Source organism: Monocercomonoides exilis, assembly GCF_001643675.1.
Source record: "Monocercomonoides exilis strain PA203 chromosome Unknown scaffold35-1074681, whole genome shotgun sequence".
NCBI lineage: Eukaryota > Preaxostyla > Oxymonadida > Polymastigidae > Monocercomonoides > Monocercomonoides exilis.
Window position 1 is genome coordinate 242,654 of NW_027150580.1, and position 20,265 is coordinate 262,918.

General features: G+C 32.9%; 6 protein-coding genes across 6 annotated transcripts; 4 read left to right on the forward strand and 2 right to left on the reverse strand.

Moving 5' to 3' along the window:
- Positions 1-1,496: 1,496 nt before the first annotated feature.
- On the reverse strand, positions 1,497-3,839 carry MONOS_11229 (uncharacterized protein). Its single transcript, XM_067863741.1, has one exon. The coding sequence runs from the start codon at positions 3,749-3,751 to the stop codon at positions 1,856-1,858; it is 1,896 nt and encodes a 631-aa protein (XP_067723864.1). The 5' UTR covers positions 3,752-3,839; the 3' UTR covers positions 1,497-1,855.
- A 667-nt stretch (positions 3,840-4,506) lies between these two features.
- MONOS_11230 (uncharacterized protein) lies at positions 4,507-5,185 on the forward strand (the record flags this gene model as incomplete). Its single annotated transcript, XM_067863743.1, has 4 exons — positions 4,507-4,647; positions 4,766-4,784; positions 4,922-5,124; positions 5,180-5,185. The coding sequence occupies 4 exons, from the start codon at positions 4,507-4,509 to the stop codon at positions 5,183-5,185; spliced, it is 369 nt and encodes a 122-aa protein (XP_067723865.1).
- Positions 5,186-7,168: 1,983 nt separating this feature from the next.
- Positions 7,169-9,808, reverse strand: MONOS_11231 (putative Serine-threonine protein kinase; the record flags this gene model as incomplete). The annotated part of the gene is made up of 7 exons (XM_067863744.1): positions 7,169-7,180; positions 7,224-7,631; positions 7,911-8,145; positions 8,773-8,981; positions 9,117-9,281; positions 9,346-9,717; positions 9,779-9,808. The coding sequence occupies 7 exons, from the start codon at positions 9,806-9,808 to the stop codon at positions 7,169-7,171; spliced, it is 1,431 nt and encodes a 476-aa protein (XP_067723866.1).
- A 5,932-nt stretch (positions 9,809-15,740) lies between these two features.
- On the forward strand, positions 15,741-16,229 carry MONOS_15166fu15167 (uncharacterized protein; the record flags this gene model as incomplete). The annotated part of the gene is made up of 1 exon (XM_067868027.1): positions 15,741-16,229. One exon carries the CDS (start codon positions 15,741-15,743, stop codon positions 16,227-16,229), a length of 489 nt encoding a protein of 162 aa, XP_067723867.1.
- Positions 16,230-17,286: 1,057 nt separating this feature from the next.
- Positions 17,287-18,879, forward strand: MONOS_15168 (uncharacterized protein). Its single transcript, XM_067868028.1, has 3 exons — positions 17,287-17,644; positions 17,708-18,198; positions 18,258-18,879. Exons 1-3 carry the CDS (start codon positions 17,560-17,562, stop codon positions 18,630-18,632), a joined length of 951 nt encoding a protein of 316 aa, XP_067723868.1. The 5' UTR covers positions 17,287-17,559; the 3' UTR covers positions 18,633-18,879.
- A 242-nt stretch (positions 18,880-19,121) lies between these two features.
- On the forward strand, positions 19,122-20,043 carry MONOS_15169 (uncharacterized protein; the record flags this gene model as incomplete). Its single annotated transcript, XM_067868029.1, has 3 exons — positions 19,122-19,214; positions 19,282-19,300; positions 19,409-20,043. The coding sequence occupies 3 exons, from the start codon at positions 19,122-19,124 to the stop codon at positions 20,041-20,043; spliced, it is 747 nt and encodes a 248-aa protein (XP_067723869.1).
- Positions 20,044-20,265: the final 222 nt, after the last annotated feature.

Sequence of the window (20,265 nt, forward strand, 5' to 3'; positions counted from 1 at the left end):
GAAGATAAAGCAATTTCATTTCAAGCCAAACAATTGCGACTTTCATCATTTATAAAAATAAATATATTGCAATTTATAACAATATAAAGTACATACAATCAGAACAGCTAATTTAAAATAGAAGCAATAATCAGGAGGGAAAAAGATAAATAAATAAAAATAGGAAATTATAAAAAAAAGTATCAAAGAAGCAGAAGAACAAAAAGAGTTCAGTAAAGTCACTGCATTCGCCATTGAAGGTTAAAAAAGCAATGACGAATGCGCATATCCTTATGGCTAATCATTTTTCAATGATTTTTTTTTACAAACAAAAAAAAAATTCAAAAAAAAAAAAAAAATGTTTTTTTTTTAAACAAATAAAATGAACTACAAAACGAATAGAAAAGTAAAGAAAAGAAAATTCTCGAATAAAAACCTATTTTAAACTGTTATAGAAAGACGATATAGGCAACGAAAGCTTATACATTTTTGTAAAAATCAAAAAAAAAAAAAAAAAAAAATAATCCCAAAAAAATGTGAGTATTAATTTAAAGAAAGTATAAGCTCATAATCTCAACAGCCTTAATCGCATTAAAGGTCAAAAAATAAATAAAATAAAATAAAACAAAACAAAAAATATAAATAATGAATAAAAAGAATCATATATTCAAGATAAATTTTAATAAATTGTGTTTAAAAAAATAAGAAAGTTTAAAGACTTCCAAAACAAAAATAAATGTTTTTCTTTTATTAAAAAATTACAAATAAAAGAAACCATAAAAAGAAAATAAGAATATAGAAAAAGAAACAAAAGTTAAAAGGATTGCAATAAGAACTATTAATTTATTTATTTTTTTATTTCCTTTCTTTCTTTTCAATTATTAAAAAATAGAATATTTTTTTTTCTTTTATAAAAACGATAAAAGAGGAAAGAATAAGAAGCAAAACAGAAAGGAAAGAAAGAAGTTATGACATATACACCAAAGCAAATAAGATAAAATTACCATTCATTTCTTGTAACAAGAAAAGAAAAGCTTAACTTAGATTGGATAATATAAGGAAAAGAGGTGAGAAAAAAAAAAAGAGAAAGAGTGAAAGAAAAAGAGTGAAAGAGAAAGAGTGAAAGAGAAAGAGGAAAAGAATGAATAATGGAATCGAAATCCATAAAGAGGAGAAACTAAAAAAAGTAACGCAATAACAAAATTAAAAATTCAGAAAATTAAAAAAAAGAAAGAAGAGAAAAGAATAGAAAAGAAAAGAAGAAGGATTATTTCAAAGAGAAATATAAAAACATCCAATTAAAAATTTATTGGCTTCATAAAAATGTGAAAAATATTTCAAAAATTAAAAAAAACAAAACAAGATCAAAACTTTCATTTCACTTTTATTTCCTTATATTTCTTTAAATATTTCCACAGTTCGATGTTTCATATATTTGCTTTGTATTTTTTCCTTTCTTTCTTCCTTTCTTCCTTTTTTCTTTTCTTTTCTTTTCTTTTCTTTTCTTTTTGTATTCTTTTTTTTATAACTATTTATAACATCATATTTTTTTTTTATTCCAAATTTCTTCTTTATCATCTTCTTCTTTTCTTCTTGTTTTTTCCTTTTCTTCTTCCTTTTTCAATCTTCTTCATTTCATCTCTTCAGATAAGCAACAGAAGCAACAGATAAAGAAAGAGAAAGAAATATCCAAGTGATATTCCCCATCTATTTCATTTCACTTCACTTCACTTCACTTCACTAAAGAAAATATTTACTTCACTTCATTGTATTTCATTTATCTTTATTAAAATAAGATTTCTTTTCTTTTAAAATTTCAATAAATCTCTCTTCATTGCATTCAATCTAATTGTATTTCATTGTATTTCATTATATTTCATTGCATACCCACTACAGCAGTAGCAGTAGCAGAGGCAGAAGAAGAAGGAGAAGGAGAGATGTGATGAGTAGATGCGACAGAACGGCGCAGTCTTTCTGAAGTGAGTGGAGTGCGAATGTGTTTTGTGGTTGAGGGAGAAGAAATAGAGGAGGAGGAGGAAGAGGGAAAAGAAGAAGATGAAGAAGAAGGAAAACAGGAGGAAGAAGAAGAAGGAGAAAGAAAAGAAGACGATGACGATGGAAGAAGAGAAGGAAGAGCAGATGGGTTTGGAGAAGGGAAAGAAGAGGAAGAAGAAGAAGAAGAAGAAGGGTTGGGTGAGTGATGCGAATGAAGAGCAGGGGAAAAGGAGGATTTATAAGCAGACTGCTGAAGATGAGAGAGAGAAGAGGAAGGAGTTGATAGAGAAGATAAGGAAGATGACAATGATAAGGAAGAGGAAGAGGAAGAGGAAGAGGAAGAAGAAGAAGAAGAAGAGGAGGAGGAGGAGGAAAATGAAGAAGAAGAAGGATTTGAAGATGAATAAGGAGAAGAAGATGATGATGAACCAAGATAAGGAGAAGAAGAAGAAGAAATAGAAGAAGAAGAAGATGATGATGATGAATTAGAAGAAGAAGATGGAGTAACAGCTCTGAGAGAACGAAGTCCACTTCTTCCAAAAGAATTCGTTTTTGAGTGCTGACTGCGATGAATTCTGCCTGAATGAGTGGAGAGAGGAGAATTAGAGGAATTTACAGGATTTGAAGGATTTGAAGGATTAGAGGGATTTTGAGTATTAATTTGATTAATTGGATTAATTGTATTGGTTAAAGGAGAAGAAGAAGAAGAGGAAGAGGAAGAGGAAGAAGATGGTGAGGCTGTTGATGCAGAAGTTGATAACTGATTAAATGATAAAGAAGATGGAAAAGAAGAAGAAGAGGAGGAGGAGGAGGAAGAAGAAGAAGAAGAAGAAGATGATGATGATGATGATGAAGAGAAAGGAGAAGAATTAGGAGAAGTTGGAGTGAGAGGGAAAGGATTGTTGCAGCAATAGTTGACAAGAGTAGCTGAAGGTTGAGTGTTTGATGGAGAAGAAGAAGAAGAAGAAGAAGAATTTGAAGAGGAGGAGGAGGAGGAAGAGGAGGAAGAGGAAGAATAAGAAGGAGAGAAAGATGAAGAAGAAGAGGAAGAAGAAGAAGAATTAATATTTGATGGCTGAGAGATGGCTAATGTTCTGAGAGCAGAAGATATTGCAGAGAATGAAGAAGAAGGAGAATTAGAAGAAGAGGAAGAGGAAGAAGAAGAATGAGTAGAGGAAAGAGAGAAAGAAATGGGATAAGAAGAAGAGGAAGAGGAAGAAGGAAAAGAGGAAAAGGAAGAAAAAGATGATGATGATGATGAAGTTAATGATGAATTAGGAGCAATAGCAATAGAATGTGGAGAAGAAGAATGTGGAGAAGAAGAATGTGGAGAAGAAGAATGTGGAGAAGAAGCAATAGGAGAAGAAGAGGAAGAAGAGATTGGTGTGATATTTGCAGATAAATTTGGAGTGGGAACAAAAGAGGAGGAGGAGGAGGAGGAAGAAGAGGAAGAAGAAGAAGAAGACAATGAAGTTAAACCAGGTATGTTAGAAGAGATGGAAGAGAGAGAAGAAGAAGGAAAAGTTGATGATAAAGAAGAAGAGAATAAAGAAGAGGAAGAAGAAGAAGAAGAGGATGATGAAGAAGAAGAAGAGGATGATGATGAAGAGGATGATGAAGAAGGATTAAATGAAGAAGATGAGATAGAAGAAGGAGGAAATGAAGAAGAAGAAGAAGAACCAATACTTGACTCAGGAGTAAGGCAGTTATGAAGGATAGGGGTGAGGGTGATGGAGGTGATAGAGGTGATGTTTGTGTCAAGAAGAGGAGAATTCATCAGAGAAGAGGAAGAATGGTTGGGGGAAGAGACAGAAAAGAGAGAGGAAGAAGAGGAAGAGAAAGAAGAGGAGGAAGTGGAGGAAGAATTTGAAGAAATATTAGAAATCTTATTTGGATTAATAGAAGAAGAAGAAGAAGGAGTAGAAGAAGAAGAAGAAGAAGAAGAAGAAGAAGAAGAAGAAGAAGAAGAAGAAGAAGAAGAAGAAGAAGAAGAAGAAGAATTAAAAGAAGAATTAGAAGAAGAAGCAGCAGTAGGCATTGTCATAGAGAGTGGAGAAAAAGCTTCCTTCTTCGCATTCGCACTCATATTCATACTCATATTCATCTTCTCCTTCACACCCACTCCAGTTCCCATCCCCATCCCTGCCCCACAACCCACCCCCACCCCTACATTCACAGACATTGAGCTTGATCTTCTTCTACTTCGAATTTTACTTCCATTTTTGATTATTGCTGCTGCTGCTGATGCTACTTTCTCCTCCTCCTCCTCCTCCTCCTCCTCCTCCTCCTCCTCCATTACTGCTACTACTAATACTGTTATAACCTCCAATGCTATTAATACTTATACCTCCAATATTACTATTATTACTATTATTACTTATACTATTACTTGTGTTCTTACTATTAATGAAAGAACTGCCAATACCATTAATATTACTAACATTACATATTTTGCTTATATTACTAATACTCCTAATACTCCTAATACTGCTGCTGCTGCTGCTTCTATCTCTATTCTTCACTCTGCAACTGATGGGCTTCTCATTCAGCTGCTTCTCAAATGAGACAGAAAAGGGATTGATTGTGGAAGATGATGAAGATGAAGAGGAAGAAGAAGAAGATGATGAAGAAGAAGATAATGAAGTTGATCGAGATGAAGGAGAAACTTGTGATGTTTGAGTCAGCTGTGAAACTTGTGTATTTTGTGATGATTGCAATTTCTGTGATGAATATGAAGATGGCTTAGCTGACTTAGCAGATTTCGATGTTTTTGATGTCTTATTTGATTGAGATAATTGTGAATTCGAAATGTTCTGTATATTCATTGAATTTTGTGTATTTTGAATATTTTGTGTATTTTGTGTGTTTTGGATGTTTTGCAATGAAAGAGAAGGTTGTAATGATTGCATTGGTTGTATTGTTTGGCTCATATTCTTCTGATTATAAGGTGATTTAGGTGATTTAGGTGATTTAGGTGACTTTGGTGATATAGAAGTTGTTGGAGAAGCAGGAGAAGAAGAAGAAGGAGGAGAAGAAGGAGGAGGAGAAGGAGGAGAAGAAGGAGGAGGAGAAAGAGAAGGAGAAAGAGGAGAAAGAGGAGAGAGAGAAGAAATAGGAGAAAGAGGAGAAAGAGGAGAAAGAGGGGATGCGGTTGTATTAATAGCTGATGTGATATTCGTGTTGGTATTTGCATTAGTATTATTAGTATTAGTATTATTATTAGAACAAGAATTTGTTATTGAAGAAGAAATTGAATTTATATTAGTATTATTACTTATGTTATTATTGTTGTTATTGTTGTTATTGTTATTGCTATTATTACTTGAATGAGGCAATAAATCACAGAAGAAGAGAGTTCCAGGTGATTGAAGAGAAAGACAGCTGGTGAATGAATCAGAGGGAGAAGAAGAAGAAGGAGGAGGAAAGGAAGAAGAAGAAGAAGAAGGAAAAGAAGAAGAAGAAGAAGATGAAGAAGAAGAAGAAGAAGATGAAGAAGAAGAAGAAGAAGAAGAAGAAGAAGAAGAAGAAGAAGGAGTAGAAGAAGACGAAGAGGAAGGATTAGAGAAGGAAGAAGAAGAAGAAGAAGAAGAAGAAGAAGAAGAAGAAGAAGAAGAAGAAGAAGAAGAAGAAGAAGAAGAGGATAATGGAGAAGAAGGGAATGTTGGATTGGTATTTGGATTTGAGCTTATGTTTATATTTGTCAATGGATTAGCACCAGGAAACGGAGAAGAAGAAGAAGAAGAAGAATTAGAAGAAGAAGAAGGTCCTATATACAAATTCTGCTCTCCAATAGAATCTCCAATAGGCAAAAATGCAACAGTTTCTAAAGTTTCTCTGAGAGAAGGCAAAGAAGTTGATATATTCAGAGGAAAAGGTTTGGATTGGATTGATTCTTTCTTTTGGGGGAGAGAAGAAGAAGAGGAAGAAAAAGAGGAAGAAGAGGAAGAAGAGGAAGAAGAGGAAGAAGAGGAAGAGGAAGAGGAAGAAGAAGAAATGGAAAGAGAGGAAGGTTGGAGATGATGTTTGGAAGAAGATGAGAAGGAGGAGGAGGATGATGAAGAAGGAAAAGGAGAAGAAGAGGAAGAAGAATTAGTTTTTGTATTGTTTGAGGAAGAGAAAGAAGAAGGACTAGATGTTAAAGGAGTATTCAATTGAGTGAAAGCAGATGAATCAAAAGAAGAAGAGGAATAAGAAGAAGAAGAAGGATTATTAGAAGAAAAGGAAGAATGAGAAGAAGAAGGATGAGAAGAAGAAGAAGAAACCATTGAGCTTAATGCATTAGAAGACAATGATCTGATTGCAGGAGGAGCAGCAGCAGTAGTAGTAGTAGTAGAAGAAGAAGAAGAAGAGATGTCGAAGCTGGAGAGCTGAAGAGGAGAGGAAGGAATGGCATTAGATGAGGGTGGATAACAAGAAGAGGAAGAGGAAGAAGAAGAAGGAAAGGAAGAAGATGGTGATGAAGGAAATGAAGAAGGATTAGAAGAAGAAGATGATGATGACGATGACGTATTAATGCTATTTCCCAAAGAAGAATTTGATTTCTTATGAAAATTGCTTGAAGAATACTCCAATTCCGATGAATTTCTTCTGTGTGATTTTATTCCACTCAGTTTCTCAAATGAAGAAGAAGAAGAAGAAGAAGAAGAAGAAGAAGAAGAAGAAGAAGAAGAAGAAGAAGAAGAAGAAGAAGAAGAAGAAGAAGAAGAAGAAGAAGAAGAAGAAGAAGAAGAAGAAGAAGAAGAAGAAGAAGGAAGATTTGCAATGGAAGGAAGAATTGTCTTGGATGAATGAGAATTCTGTTTGAACTTGCTGAAGGAGAGAGAAAGAGGAGGAACTTGGAAGGAGGAAGAGAGAGAAGAGGAGCGATGGTTGGAAGGTTGAGAGGAAGAAGAGGAAGAAGAGGAAGAAGAGGAAGAGGATGATGAAGAAGAAGTAACATTTGGTGTTAAAGAGAATAAAGACATTGAAGAAGAAGTAGAAGAAGAAGAAGAAGAAGGCAATGACAAGTTATTAGCTGAAGCAGTATTAACTGCATTTGAAGCACCTGAAGCAACAAAACAGCTGTTAGGACTCAAACCACCAAGCTCATTCTTCACAGGCATCATATTCTCCATCGCATTCTTCATCTGCCCTTGTGTTTTCATTGGAGTCAACGAACTCATAGAATTCATAGAAGTCATTGAATTCTGTGTTTTCATTGAATTAACTGGAGTATTAAATGAATTCAATGAATTTGACATGTTTGTCACATTTGACATGCTTGCAACATTTGACATATTTGACATATTCATTGCATTCATTGACTTCTGCATCTTCATTTCTTTCATCTCCTTCATCTCCTTCATCGTCTTTGGTGTTCTTGGTGCCCACTCTCCTTTCCATGGCTGCCTGGTGATGAACGGGTGCTGCAGCATCTCAAAAGGAGAAGGTCTTTTCCTCGCGTCAATCATCAGGATCGAGCGAATGAAGTGGATGAAGCAATGGCGCTGATTGGCTGACTTTGACAGGAGATTGCCTTGTTGCGTGGTGCGTCTGTGGTGCATTTCTATGGTGTCTTCGAGGGTGTTGCCTTCATAGGGATAGCGGCGGGGTGGTTTGGATGGAGTGGATGAGGTGGATGAGCTGGATGGGTTAAAGAGTTTGGCGGTTTGCTGGGACTGAGGAGAAGGAGAAGAAGGAGAAGAAGGAGAAGAAGGAGAAGAAGGAGAAGAAGGAGAAGAAGGAGAAGAAGGAGAAGAAGGAGAAGGAAAAGAATGAGAAGAAGAATGGGAAGGAGATGAAATGAAGTGAATACATTTGGATTATATATATATTTGAATGCAAAAGACAAATAAAACAAATGTAAGGTGGGGGTTGAATTTATTGATAGAAATTGAATGAATTAACGAATAAATAAAATAAAATAAAATAAAATAAAAAACAAAAAACCCACAAACCGCAATATACTCCTCGTAGTTCATCAGCCTCACCCCTTCCGCACTTGCTGCGTCGTCTATGAAGTACTTCTGGAAGGAAGCGCTTTTCACAGCCAGTTCTGAGGGAATGTTGCCCACGATGCGCTGAATGCGGCAGAGCTGGTCGTGTTCTGGCTGGCCAGGAAGGAGTGGATGGCCTAAGAAGAGCTCAGCAGCTATACACCCCACACTCCACATGTCGATGGAGAGGGAGTAGCTGAGAGAGAGGGGAGAGAGGAGAGAGAGAAGAGGGGGAGAAGGGGTTAGAGAGGGGAAAGGTGAGAGGAGAGAGAGGGGAGAGGGGAGATGAGGAAAGAAGGGGAAAGGAAGGGAAGGTGATTCAGAGAAAGAGAAAGAGAAAGAGAAAGAGAAAGAGAAAGAGAAAGAGAAAGAGAAAGAGAAAGAGAAAGAGAAAGAGAAAGAGAAAGAGAAAGAGAAAGAGAGAAAGAGAAAGAGAAAGAGAAAGAGAAAGAGAAAGAGAAAGAGAAAGAATGTGTGTGTGTGTGTGTGTGTGTGTGTGTGTGTGTGTGTGTGTGTGAAAAGAGGAGAAAGAGAGAGAAGGAGAAGAGAAAGATTGGGTGAAATGGGAGGTGGTAAGGAGGGAGGGTGTAGATGGTGAATAGAAAAAGAAGAAAAAGATTCCGAAAATGAAGATGATGATGAAGAATTGAATGGAAATTCCAAGAGCAAAAGCAAAGGAAGATAAAATGATAGAGAGATATATAGATAGATAGATAGAAGAGTCAAAATTGAAAAAAAAAAATACCAAAGAATAAAAAGAAAATAATTAAGAAAATAATAAAAATAATGTCAATAACAATATCAACAATTAAGGAATGCATACGGAAGTCCCAGGAGAACTTCAGGAGCTCTGTAATATCTGCTCTGAATGTACGTGTAAAGTGGGTGGCTCTCAAACACCGCTGAGCCAAAATCAACAACTTTCACTTTTGGCAGAGATCCATCAATAAGAATATTTTCTGGCTTAAGATCGGCATGAATGATCTTCAGACTTCGCAGCAGGCACATAACATCCAAAACTTGCGCAATGATCTGTAATTATTGTTGTTGTTGTTGTTATTGTTATTTGAAAATATATATATAATTAAATAAAGTCAATGAAATTTTAAAGGCAATGACAAAAAATTATTGAAAATATGTTTATTGAGAAAGTGATTATATTCATACAACTGACACTAAACTCAATGAAAATCCTTGAAAGTGGCCTCGCTTCAAAGTAGTATAAAGGTTTTCTCCTAAAATCTCTGTGACAAAACAAGCATGACCATGGAATACGAAATCATTTACAAGTCTTAAACAACGACGTTGATCATCAAAATCTTTTTCTCGTATCTGAAATTTAAAAAAGAGAATTTTGTTATTTTAAAAAATAAAATAAACAACAAAAAAACAATACCAATGACAATATTTTCTTTTCGTATTGGGCTTGTCTGGTGTATGCTGGAATATTCTTTATAACCTTTATTGCATAACAACAAAAAGTCTCCATGTCAACGCATTTTAAAACTTGTCCGTAACTTCCTTGACCAAGACTCCCTTCAACTAAATATCTTTTACTTGTTCCATCAATAGCCTGTTCCGTATCATATATAATATCTCCAACACGAAAAACAAAATTTCCTTCTTCATTATCAAGGCCCCTGTTCAATGCTCTTTGAAACGGACTAGTGAGCGCATTTCTATAATTTTTCATTTGAGGAATATATTTAAAGCTAGGATCGATATGACGATATAATCTTGGCAAAAATAAAGTGGCTTTTTTGAATGTCTATGAAAGGGCATTTCAACAAAGAATATCAAAAAAAATAAAGAATTAAATGACTGCAAACTGAAATAGAGCCCCATTTAGAATGCTGCATGAAAAGTCAGGAGAATTATAAAATGACAATGTTCAGATTTATCGGTCAAATGTTCCAGAAATCTAAAAATTCAACAATTAAAATCAAATTTTTGATAATAAAAAAGTATTTACTTATCAGTTAATGTTGTTATACTGTAATTTGATTTAAAATGGTATCAATCGAAATAATTTTATTAGATCTATCCCCTTTTTTGATTTTATTGTATTTTGATAAAAACAAGTCTTCATTTTTTCGTAAAAAAATGGTTAATAATGTTTATTATTTAATTATTGTTGTTGTATTTACAAATTTAATACTGATGGGTGTATGGTTCCAAAAACAATTATATAAAAAAATCATTTTCACTTTTTTCAGAATAAAATTTTCTTTAAAACAAATACACAATAATTCTTTTTTCATTAAAGATAAAATGAAATAATTCAAAAAATTATTATTTTCAGTATATTTGAATCAATTTATATTTTTGAAGAAAAAGTTATTGTTTGAGAGTCGGAAAGTTCGAATAATAATTTTTTAGTTTTGTTTGAAAAAGGAATGGGTAATTGAGCACCAATAAAAATCACTTGAGAATTTTTAAAACAATGTTTCCTTTTCAAGAAAAATAAATTTTCATTTATATCGAAGGATTTTTATAATAATTATTATTTGACAATTACAGTCAAGCTCGGTTATAATCACAATCCATTTTGCACGATTTTTTGTGATTTTAACCGAACTTGATTATAACCGAAAATGTTTTTTCATTGAAAAGTTTTTCTGAAAAATATTTTTGAAGAAAAAAAAAGTTAATTTTCAATATTTATTAAAATCCACATATTTGAATCGATTTTTCATTTTATAAAGTTTTAAAGATAAATATTGTTCATCATAAAGTCGAAAAAACAACTTTCATTTTTACAAAAATTTCAAAATAGACAGAAAAATACCCATTAATTTTCAAATTTTGTGATTATTCACGATTTTAGTGTGATTATAACCGATGAAATTATACATATAAATATGCAAATTTTATCTATGCACGAAAAAATGTGATTATTCGCGGTCTTGATTACAACCGAGGTGATTATAACCGAGATTCACTGTATATTATTAATCTATCAATTTTGAAAAAACTTTAATAAAATACTTCATCATTTGGCTGATCCTTTTTTATATCACACTTTCGTTCGAGTTTTGATCAAAAATTTTTTCTCAATGGGATTTTGAAAAAATGAACTTAGAATGTTAATTCATATTGTTCATGATGTTGTTATTGCAGTTACAATTTTTTTTCTAAAATCACATTGAGATGAAAATTTTGATCAAAACTCGAACAATAGAATGATTTCAAAAAGGATCAGCCATTTGGACAATACACCAAAATTATTAATATTCGTAAAAGAATAATTCGATTTCGGAATTACACCAAAAATAATTCAAAGTCGAAAAACTTTCAATAGAAATCGAAAATTTCACTAAAAAATCAACGTTTTAAAAAAAGTTATCCGCAAAAGAAAAATGATATTCTTTTGTTTTCGGAAATATAATCTGCAATGTTTGTGTTGCTGATTTCTGTAAATTTTGAAGATTTCGAACCAAAATAAACTCAATAATAAACAATAAACAAAAGCTATTACATTTGTTGCCTTCCATTAGAAATGAGTTTTTTGATATAAAAAACGCGAAATTAGAGAGCCAATATTGCGTGCATCATTCTTCATTAATTGAGAAAAAATAATAACAAATAAATTTTGCCAATCTTTTGAAAAGCAGTGTTCTTTCAATTGAAATAAGATCAAAATGTGTCAGTATTTCTCTCATGTTTATAAATTATGTAATTGGACAAAAGAAAGCAAAGAAAAATATCGGAATAAACATGAAAAATCATTAAAATAACAAATATCATTGATATTTTAACAATCACAATGTTTTTTTGACTTTTATTGATTTTTGTCATCTTTTTGAAAATTCGAAGTTTTTCGAACTTTCGACTTTGCTTGAAAGTTTTCCGACTTTGAATAATTTTTGGTGTAATGTTTCAAATTCGTTAAAAATTAATTTTTATTTGGTAACGATAAAATTTTTGGATTGCTTTATGAATAATTCCCAAAATGTAATTCACTTAGACATTTTTTATATCTAACAACTTTTTTTTCTGATTTTTCAATTTGATGATTTTCAAAAAAGGAATGAAGCGATTTTGATATAAAAATAATTTTTGTATTTCGAATATCACAAAATTAAAGAAATCGATTATTTTACTAAAAATTGAAGCATGACCTTCGATCATGGCATCCTTTTTGATAAGTCCCAAAAACATGATTGAATAATTCAATTTGAATTTTTTTTGTTTCATAAATTTGTTCAGAATAATGGAACTTGAGGAAAATTCCACTGAAATAAATTCTCTTCATATCTTATTTAAGACATTCAGCAACAATGAAAGCAGTTTACGCTGGTTGTTCGATAAAAAAATAATTTCCTATTCAAAGAAATGCTCTCAATGCAACGAAGATATGTATTTCTACGCATATCTAACAGGAAGATTTGTCTTTCATTGCAGAAAAGCAAATGCAATGCAGTCAAAACCGGATATAATCACGTCGGATTAAATCACATTCGTTTATAGTCACATTTTTCCATGCACAGATATTTTTGGCCAATTTTTCATTTAATTACCATCACATATAATCACAGGGCAGAAAATATATGGGTAATTCTTTTTGAAAAGTCGCAAATGTTTAATTTTTGAATACATTAAAAATTTCATATTTTGCTAAAATTTCGGTTCCAGCTCATGCAACTTCACAGGAATGTGTTAAATAGCATTGCCAAATTATTTCCTCCACTTTGGTGAAGTTGCATGAGCGGGAACCGAAATTTTTGTAAAATATGCATTTTTTAATTTATTTGATAATTAAACATTTGCGACTTTTCAAAAAGAATTACCCATATTATCAAATTTTGTATCATAATGGGTGTTTTTTTCAATGAAAAATCGATTTTTTGATCAAAAATTTCAAATTTTCGATTTTTCAAAATTTGGTTTGTATAAGTTAAAATAATGGATATTCATGAAAAAAATTATTTTCGCAAGTGAAAAATGCGCTTTTACAAAGAATTTCCAAAAATAAAAAAATTTTACACATTACAAAAATAAGAATAAATTAATTTATATTTTTTTCTGTGTTGAGTCATATCGCTTTTAATCACAATCGGATATAGTCACAAAAAGATATGCAAAAACCGATGCGATAATATCCGATTTAGACTGTTATTCAATTTTCATAAATACTCCTTTTTGCCGTGGAAAAGCAAAAATTGAACTTTTGTTACTATCTATTTTGTTATTTCACTTAGGCCTGCAGCAGCTTCAGGCCAGATCTCTTACAGATCTTGGTGAAAAAATCACGGGGGAATTTTATGCAATTTGCACGAAAGCTTGTTATTCGGAATTCTACTTGAAAAAAGAAAAACTAGGAGGTTTTGGAAAGGTTGTCGAATTGGATGAATGTTTGTTACGGAAAAGGAAGTGTCATAGGGGCAGATCCAAAAAGCAGGTTTGGATATTTGGAATCTAAGAAAAAAATCCTTTGGGAACCAAAGTATTTATTATTCCAATGAAAAAAAGGGATTCAAAAACTCCGCTTTATATTATCACAAAAAAAGTTGAGCCTGGGACAATGATATATTCAGATTGTTGGAAAGCTTTCTCAAAGGTGTTTGAGCTTGGTTTTGGGAGCGAAACAGTTGATCATCGCAAGGAATTTAAAAAACAAAATCACAAACCGTCATACATATAACATCGAAGCTGTCTGGAGAAGGTTAAGAAGGTCATTGCCACCAAATGGAACTAGACTACGTCACATTGAAGATCACATTGCTTCATTAAAATTGTTAAAAATAGAGAAAAATTTAGTACAGAAGTTATTTGAAATTGTTTTTGAATATAATTTCGAGAAATAAGAGAAAACATACGATGAAGTTAACGAAATAAGTGAAGATGAAATTGAAACAGCAACGAGCAGCATTTTATCCGTTTGAACAGATGATACAGATGCCACAGTTTATTCGATTGAGAAAAAAACGGAAGATGATAGAGTTAAAGCTTCCAGTTGGGAAGAATCTGATACAGTTTAATTATTTGAACTTTAATTTGTTTGTACGAAAAATTCCATTTCAAAGCTCATTAAAAAAATCAGAAAACTTAAAATTTTTATATTATATAAAGAATTCGATCAAAATGGATGCTATGATCTTTACCCATGCCAAAATTGGAAATTTTCTGTATTTTTTCAAAGAAAATTTTTAGAATTTTTGAAACTGAATATTAAGTAATTTATTTTATTCAAAAGAAATAATTGTGTCAACTTATTAATGTAATTTTTCACCTTATTGGCACTTTTTAGGTTTTTGCTTGCCAATAACTGATAAGCGTTGAATGGCTTTCAGTGAATTAATTATTCTTTTTAACCAGTAAAATACTATTTATTTATTGTTTCATTTTTTATTTAAGTTTTTCACATATCGAGAAATTACGTTTTTTTGAATAATTTTAAAAGACTTTTACTAGCCAACCAATTAGGCAACTCATTAGAAATTTGTGACTTGTTCTGAATAGAATTTGCTTCGAACTATTAACCGTTAAATTCTTTAATAAAGCAATTTCTTTTTTTCTTCAGTTTTTCACATTTTTTTGTCAACATGCAAGAACAAAATTGTTTATTTCTTTGTTGAAATTATGAAGTGATGATAAAATTAAACATTGATATTTTCTATTGATCTTGAACAACAAAATGCGAACAACCAAAAATGATCTGAGATCACTTTTTTTGTTATTTTGATGAGTTCTTCACAATCAGAAAATATTCTCATTCAACTTTTAATGCACTTCAATATTGGAGTGTTTGCTTTTCATATCAAATTTTCTTTTTTTTTAATTTCATAATTTTAACAAAGAAATAAACAATTTGGTTCTTGCATGTTGACAAAAAAAGGTGAAAAACTCAAGAAAAAAGACATTGCTTTATTAAAGAATTTAACAGTTAATAATTCGAAGCAAATTCTATTCAAAACAAGTGGGTGATAATTTATGAAATCATATTTTTTCGAAGCAAAATTTTGGTACAAAAAATTCGTAATGAATTTCTGTCAATAAACACAGAAAAGAAATAACTTCAACAAAAAACATCTCTGTCTCTCTTTTTCATCAACCATTAACTTTTAAAACCGATTGAAAAACATTTAATATTTCTAAGAGAATTATTTGCCAATAACAATGTATTTTCATAATTATCCACACCCCGAAAAAAGTTATGATTTCAAAAATAATCACCCAAGACATAAATTTCTTGTGAGTTGCCTTATTGGTTGGTAAAAGAACTATTAAAATTTGCAAAAAAACATAATTTCTCGACATGTAAAAAACGAAAATAAAAATTAAAACATTAAATAAATAGAACTTAACTGGTTTAAAAGAATTATAAAAGAGCTGAAAGCCATTCAGCGCTTTTCAGTTGTTGGTAGTCAAAAACAAAAAATGTTCCAATAAGGGAAAAAGTCCCATTAAAAAGTTAACCATATTCCGCTTTTTGCGGTGATGAGGAAGATTTTGAACGAGCTATGAAGCTCCAGCAAGTGGAGAACACGAACATCTTCTCACTCTGCTCTGATTTGGTGGAGCCATCTCTTTCTTAATTATGTATCACATCTATTTGGATGTGCCAGAAGGGGCTGGAAGGATGCGTGCGAATGCTTGAGGGATGTAACTTTTGTGTCAGCGAATGTGATTTAATGCACCTCTTCATTTGAGACTGCAGCATTTGTATCCGCGCTGGCAGACGTTTGTTTGCAACCAGTTTGCGTAGAGAAGGCGATTGAGATGAGCTGAAGAAGAGGAAGTTCCACTATTTGGAGCCAGGACACAGAAGCTGTGCTGTTTGCGAGGGAGATGGGGGCAGTTGATGAAAAGAAAGAAGGAGAATTGAAGGGAGGAAGAGGAGGAAAAAATAATAAGAGAGGAGAAGGAGGAGGAGGAGGAGGAGAAGAAGAAGGAGAAGGAGAAGGAGGAGGAGGAGGAGGAGGAGAAGAAGGAGAAGGAGAAGGAGGAGGAGGAGGAGGAGAAGAAGAAGAAGAAGGAGAAGGAGAAGAAGAACTATTAATCCAGAAGCTGAAAGCAGAGAAAAGAGAAGCGGAAGAAGAAAGAATAAGAGAAGAGATGGACATACAAGGAGACAGGCTGATAGAGAAAGTGGTGAGAGGGAGGAAGGCGATGAAGGAAGAGAGGGAGATGGAGAGGAGGCTGAGGAAGATGGTGGAGAAGGAGAGGAAGGAGAGGAGAAGGAGAGAGAGAGAAGAAGAAGAAGAAGGAAGAGAAGGAAGAGAAGGAGAAGGAGAAGGAGAAGAGGAAGAGGAAGAAGAAGGTGAAGAAGAAGAATAAGGGGAAGAAAAATAGAAGACATCAGCTTTTCCAAGTCATGTTGGGTGATAGAAAAAACTGAATGTGTTTTGAATGTGAATGCACAGCTAGCTCATCGGATTCGACAAATGAGTCGCTTCTGCGAAACACTCTCAACAAATATAACAAGCAAACTGCTTTTTCTCTTTCAAGCTCGAGTCAAGCATTGTCATGTTATACAGCATACTAGACAGATGGCAGAAGGACGAATATCACGTTGAATGCAATCCAAACAAGAATAATCTCAAAACTTCTCGCTCTTTTGAAAAATGTTAAGAAGGCTTCTCTCTCTCTTTCCGTATCATTCCTGTTCGCGACTAATCTGTATTTATTCAAAGAACACCTTTAAAGAAAAATAAATGGAATAAAAAAAGTCAAACCATCTTTTTGGCCTTGAAATATTATCCCATCTCCAATGCACTCGAAATAATCAACCCAGCAAATTTTCTTGCTCTCCAAAATCGCCTCTTGCCACATTTAAAAAAACAGACAACTGGACAATAAATGGCTGACACAGAACGTCATCGAACGCAGAGAATCCATTGTGAAATTGGCTGTGATATCAGATGAAAATACACATTCTCCAAATTAACAAGAAATGCATTCCTTTTCAATGACTCATTTAACGCCAAGTCTTCGCTGATAGCATACCAGTAGGATTTCTGCAAAATGCAAATGAGATTGTTGTTGAGGCATGCTGAGTGTTTTGCTCAACTCGCTTCCTCCATTGTTCAACCCCTCAATTCTCTTTCCTTTTCCACAAAATAAATCCCGTGCAAAAAATATATTCAAGGTGCACTGCATTTCTGTGAAATGAACAAGAGGTTCAATTCAATCTTTCTGATATTTTGCTCGCTTTTTCAGCATCTTGCTTGAGTTATTTTTCATTCAAAATATCACAGCCGATGTTGCATCATGTAGTTTGCAACATATAACTTGATTCAAACTTCATGCAACTTCCCACACTTATTCACTTTTCGCAAGCAATCGATGCAAACAGCCACTCTCTCCTCCATCTGCAAGAAAAGTTCCTGTTCTTCTGCAGTACAATAACTCGCATGGTTGCATCCGTGACAGTTCATCCAAAACAGCACAAACAAAGTTTTAACGCAGCATATCATCAATCAAAAATATTCTCTAAAAAAATAATAGATTGCAAACCCTTATTTATTTTGACAAAAACAAGATAATTTTGTTTCATTGATTTGCTTGCTTTGAGGCAAAAATTATTGATGGAAAAAGAGGCTTCGAATCCTATGTTATTTAAAAGATTTTGATTTGGTGTTTTTAATTCTCTTGATTCTTTTGTACCATGAATATTTCGAAAATGTATTTATTTCTTGTTTTCATTCATTTTGCGATTTTGCAGTCGCCTTCAATGAAACAAACATTTCTTGGTATGCAAAATATTATAAAAAACGATTGCTCGGAGATGAATTGTTTTATTTCCAATTTTAAAGAAAAACTGCTGCAATTGGAAGAAAGCACAGATGCTGAACTGAAACTGAAAATTGAAGAAATGAATAAAATGATTGATGAAATGGAGGAAGAAGAAATTGAGGATATTTTCAACAAAGAACTGTTTGACAAAATACACGAAATGATCGAAGGAGAGAAACTTTCGATGGAAAATACATTGTTGTTGCTGAAGCATGTTGGGTTTAGCAAAACCCTGAGAGACATATATGATCATCATTTTAGATATTCATCTTTGAGCAAAAGAATTGAAAAGATGATTGTTGATGAAAATACAAAAAAAGATGGAAAGAACGAAAAGCTTCTTGTTGACCTTTGTGAAAGCTATCTTTTGCTCAGTGGTAAAGCTTCATCAAAATTGTTATTGATTTATGTGCCTTGTCTTCTGAAAGCCGCATTGAAGAAAGAGGAAAACGAAGAGATTCAAAAAGAGGTGGAAATTGCTTTGCTTGCATTGAGCAACATCAAATATACGGTAGGAGTATTCTATTTTATTTTTGAGGTTTTTTTAAATTTCTTTCTCTGTTTTATTAGTTCCTGAAACAAGAGCTTTTCCTAGATGAAGTCAAAGAGATCATACTTTATCATCAAGAGTGTAGCAATATGACACAGCTTGCATATCAATCGGCTTGGCAGTTTTTGATTTACCGACTTTGGGCTGACAATAGCTTGGAAGAAGTTATTGTAAATGAGCTACATTTTCTGAGAGAGGCAACAAGAGAACCGGAAAAGCTGATGAGATGCATTGATTGGAAGAGAAAAGAAGGAGGAGAAAAAGAAGAGAAAGGAGTGATTATCATAAGGAGATGGATCTCTTTAATTGGTTATTTCTTTATCTCATACCAATTGCGGGCTGATGGATTTGTTGGGCTTATCAGATGCGTTGTTCAGGTATTTCGAGCAGCGTAAGACAATTATCGAGATATAAGTAAACAGTGCATTTATTCGTTACTAGAAGAAGCGGAAAAGAAAGAATTGAATGTGGATATCTTGTTGAAGGAAGGTGTCATTGATGTATTTTTGGAGGAAATGAAGAAATCAGCTTTGCAAAAAGTTATGCCGGAGAATTGCTTGCATTTCTTTTTGGTTATTTCAGAAAGGGTGAAAGAAAAGACTTATAGCGAAGCTGACGAAGCGAAAAGAAAGGAAACGAAAATGAAGATATTTGAAAAGATGGAAGAAGAAGGATGCGAAGATATCATTACAAGCTTTTGTGAAATATTAGATTTTCTAAAAGGAAAATACAACCGTCAATTATCTTTGGATATTTCTGATTATTCTGTAAATGTTTGAGGAAATGCATTTTATTTTGTAAATCGAAATTTTCTATTTCACTTTTTGTTTCATTTCACAAAATCGAAAGCAATTGAGTTACGTCTGATAATCATTCCTTTTCTTATGAATGTTGTATTGAGGGAAATAAAAAGCAAAGAAGCGCAAAGAGAAATCGAAATAATTCTGACTGCTTTGAGCACAATGGAAGAGAAACAGGTGTGAAAGCTTTTATTTACGTGTTGATAAAAATTAGCATTTTGTTTTGTATTTCAATCATTGACAGAATGCAATAACAGATCTGTGTGTGAATGAGATGGTGGAAGTGATCAAATATCATCAACAGCATTGAAATCTGACTCAACTGGCGCACCAATCAGCTTGGATTTATCTGGTTAATCATTTTGAACCAGGCGGGATATTGGAAAGAACTTGCATGAATGAGCTGCATATTGCGAGAGAAGTTGCAATGGAACTGGAAGAGCTGACCAAATGTGTGGACTGGAAGAAAAAAAAAGCAAAATGGGAAGTGCAGAAGGAAGCGTGGATGATAAAGAGATGGATAAATACAGTCAATGACAAATTTGTGTTTTTGGACTTCGAATTGCGGAATGATGAAAGCATCGAACTTTATCGCTGGATTTCGAGAATTTGCAAATTGGCAGGAAAGAATGAAAGAGAAATATCAAAAGATTGCATCAAACTTTTTGAATTGAAAACATCAGGCTCAAATGCGAGCATTGATTTCTTGCTGAAAAGCGAAATAGTTGAGGCAGTTTTTGAGACACTTCTGCTGTCAACATTGGATGAAGAAGAGGCAGAAAGCTGTTTGCATTTCTTTGTGACTCTTTCAGATGGATTGAGAGAGAAAAGCGATTATGAGACAGTCGAAGCGAAAAGAAAAGCTATTAAAAGAAAAGCATTTGACATATTGGAAGAACGAGGATTCGAAGAATGCATTACGAGCTTTGAAGAAAACTTGTATAATACCAGAATCCATTGGAACATTATGTCTGGGGAAGCATCAAGATTTTTTGTGTTTTTGTAAGCGAAATGACATTTTCTGTTTTGTGTTTTGAAATGCTTTGTTATTTTTCAGAACTGTTGAGAACAAAGTATATTGAATTTTGTTTTGTTGTTAGCAAAAGTTCTCTTCTTGTTGAGAGAGAGAGAAAAGAATTTGTTTTTGTTTTTTTAATTAATTTTCCCTTCCCAATTGAATAATTCATTTGCTTCTTGTTGAAGCCATTTCACTTCACCAAATTGTTGT

Excerpts from the sequence above, each read along its gene's own strand:
- MONOS_11229 (XM_067863741.1), bottom strand. The coding sequence starts at position 3,751 with ATGAATTCTCCTCTTCTTGACACAAACATCACCTCTATCACCTCCATC.
- MONOS_15168 (XM_067868028.1), top strand. The coding sequence starts at position 17,560 with ATGAATATTTCGAAAATGTATTTATTTCTTGTTTTCATTCATTTTGCG. Across the intron at positions 17,645-17,707 it reads AATGAAACAAACATTTCTTG|AAAAACTGCTGCAATTGGAA; the intron begins GTATGCAAAATA and ends CCAATTTTAAAG. Across the intron at positions 18,199-18,257 it reads TGAGCAACATCAAATATACG|TTCCTGAAACAAGAGCTTTT; the intron begins GTAGGAGTATTC and ends CTGTTTTATTAG.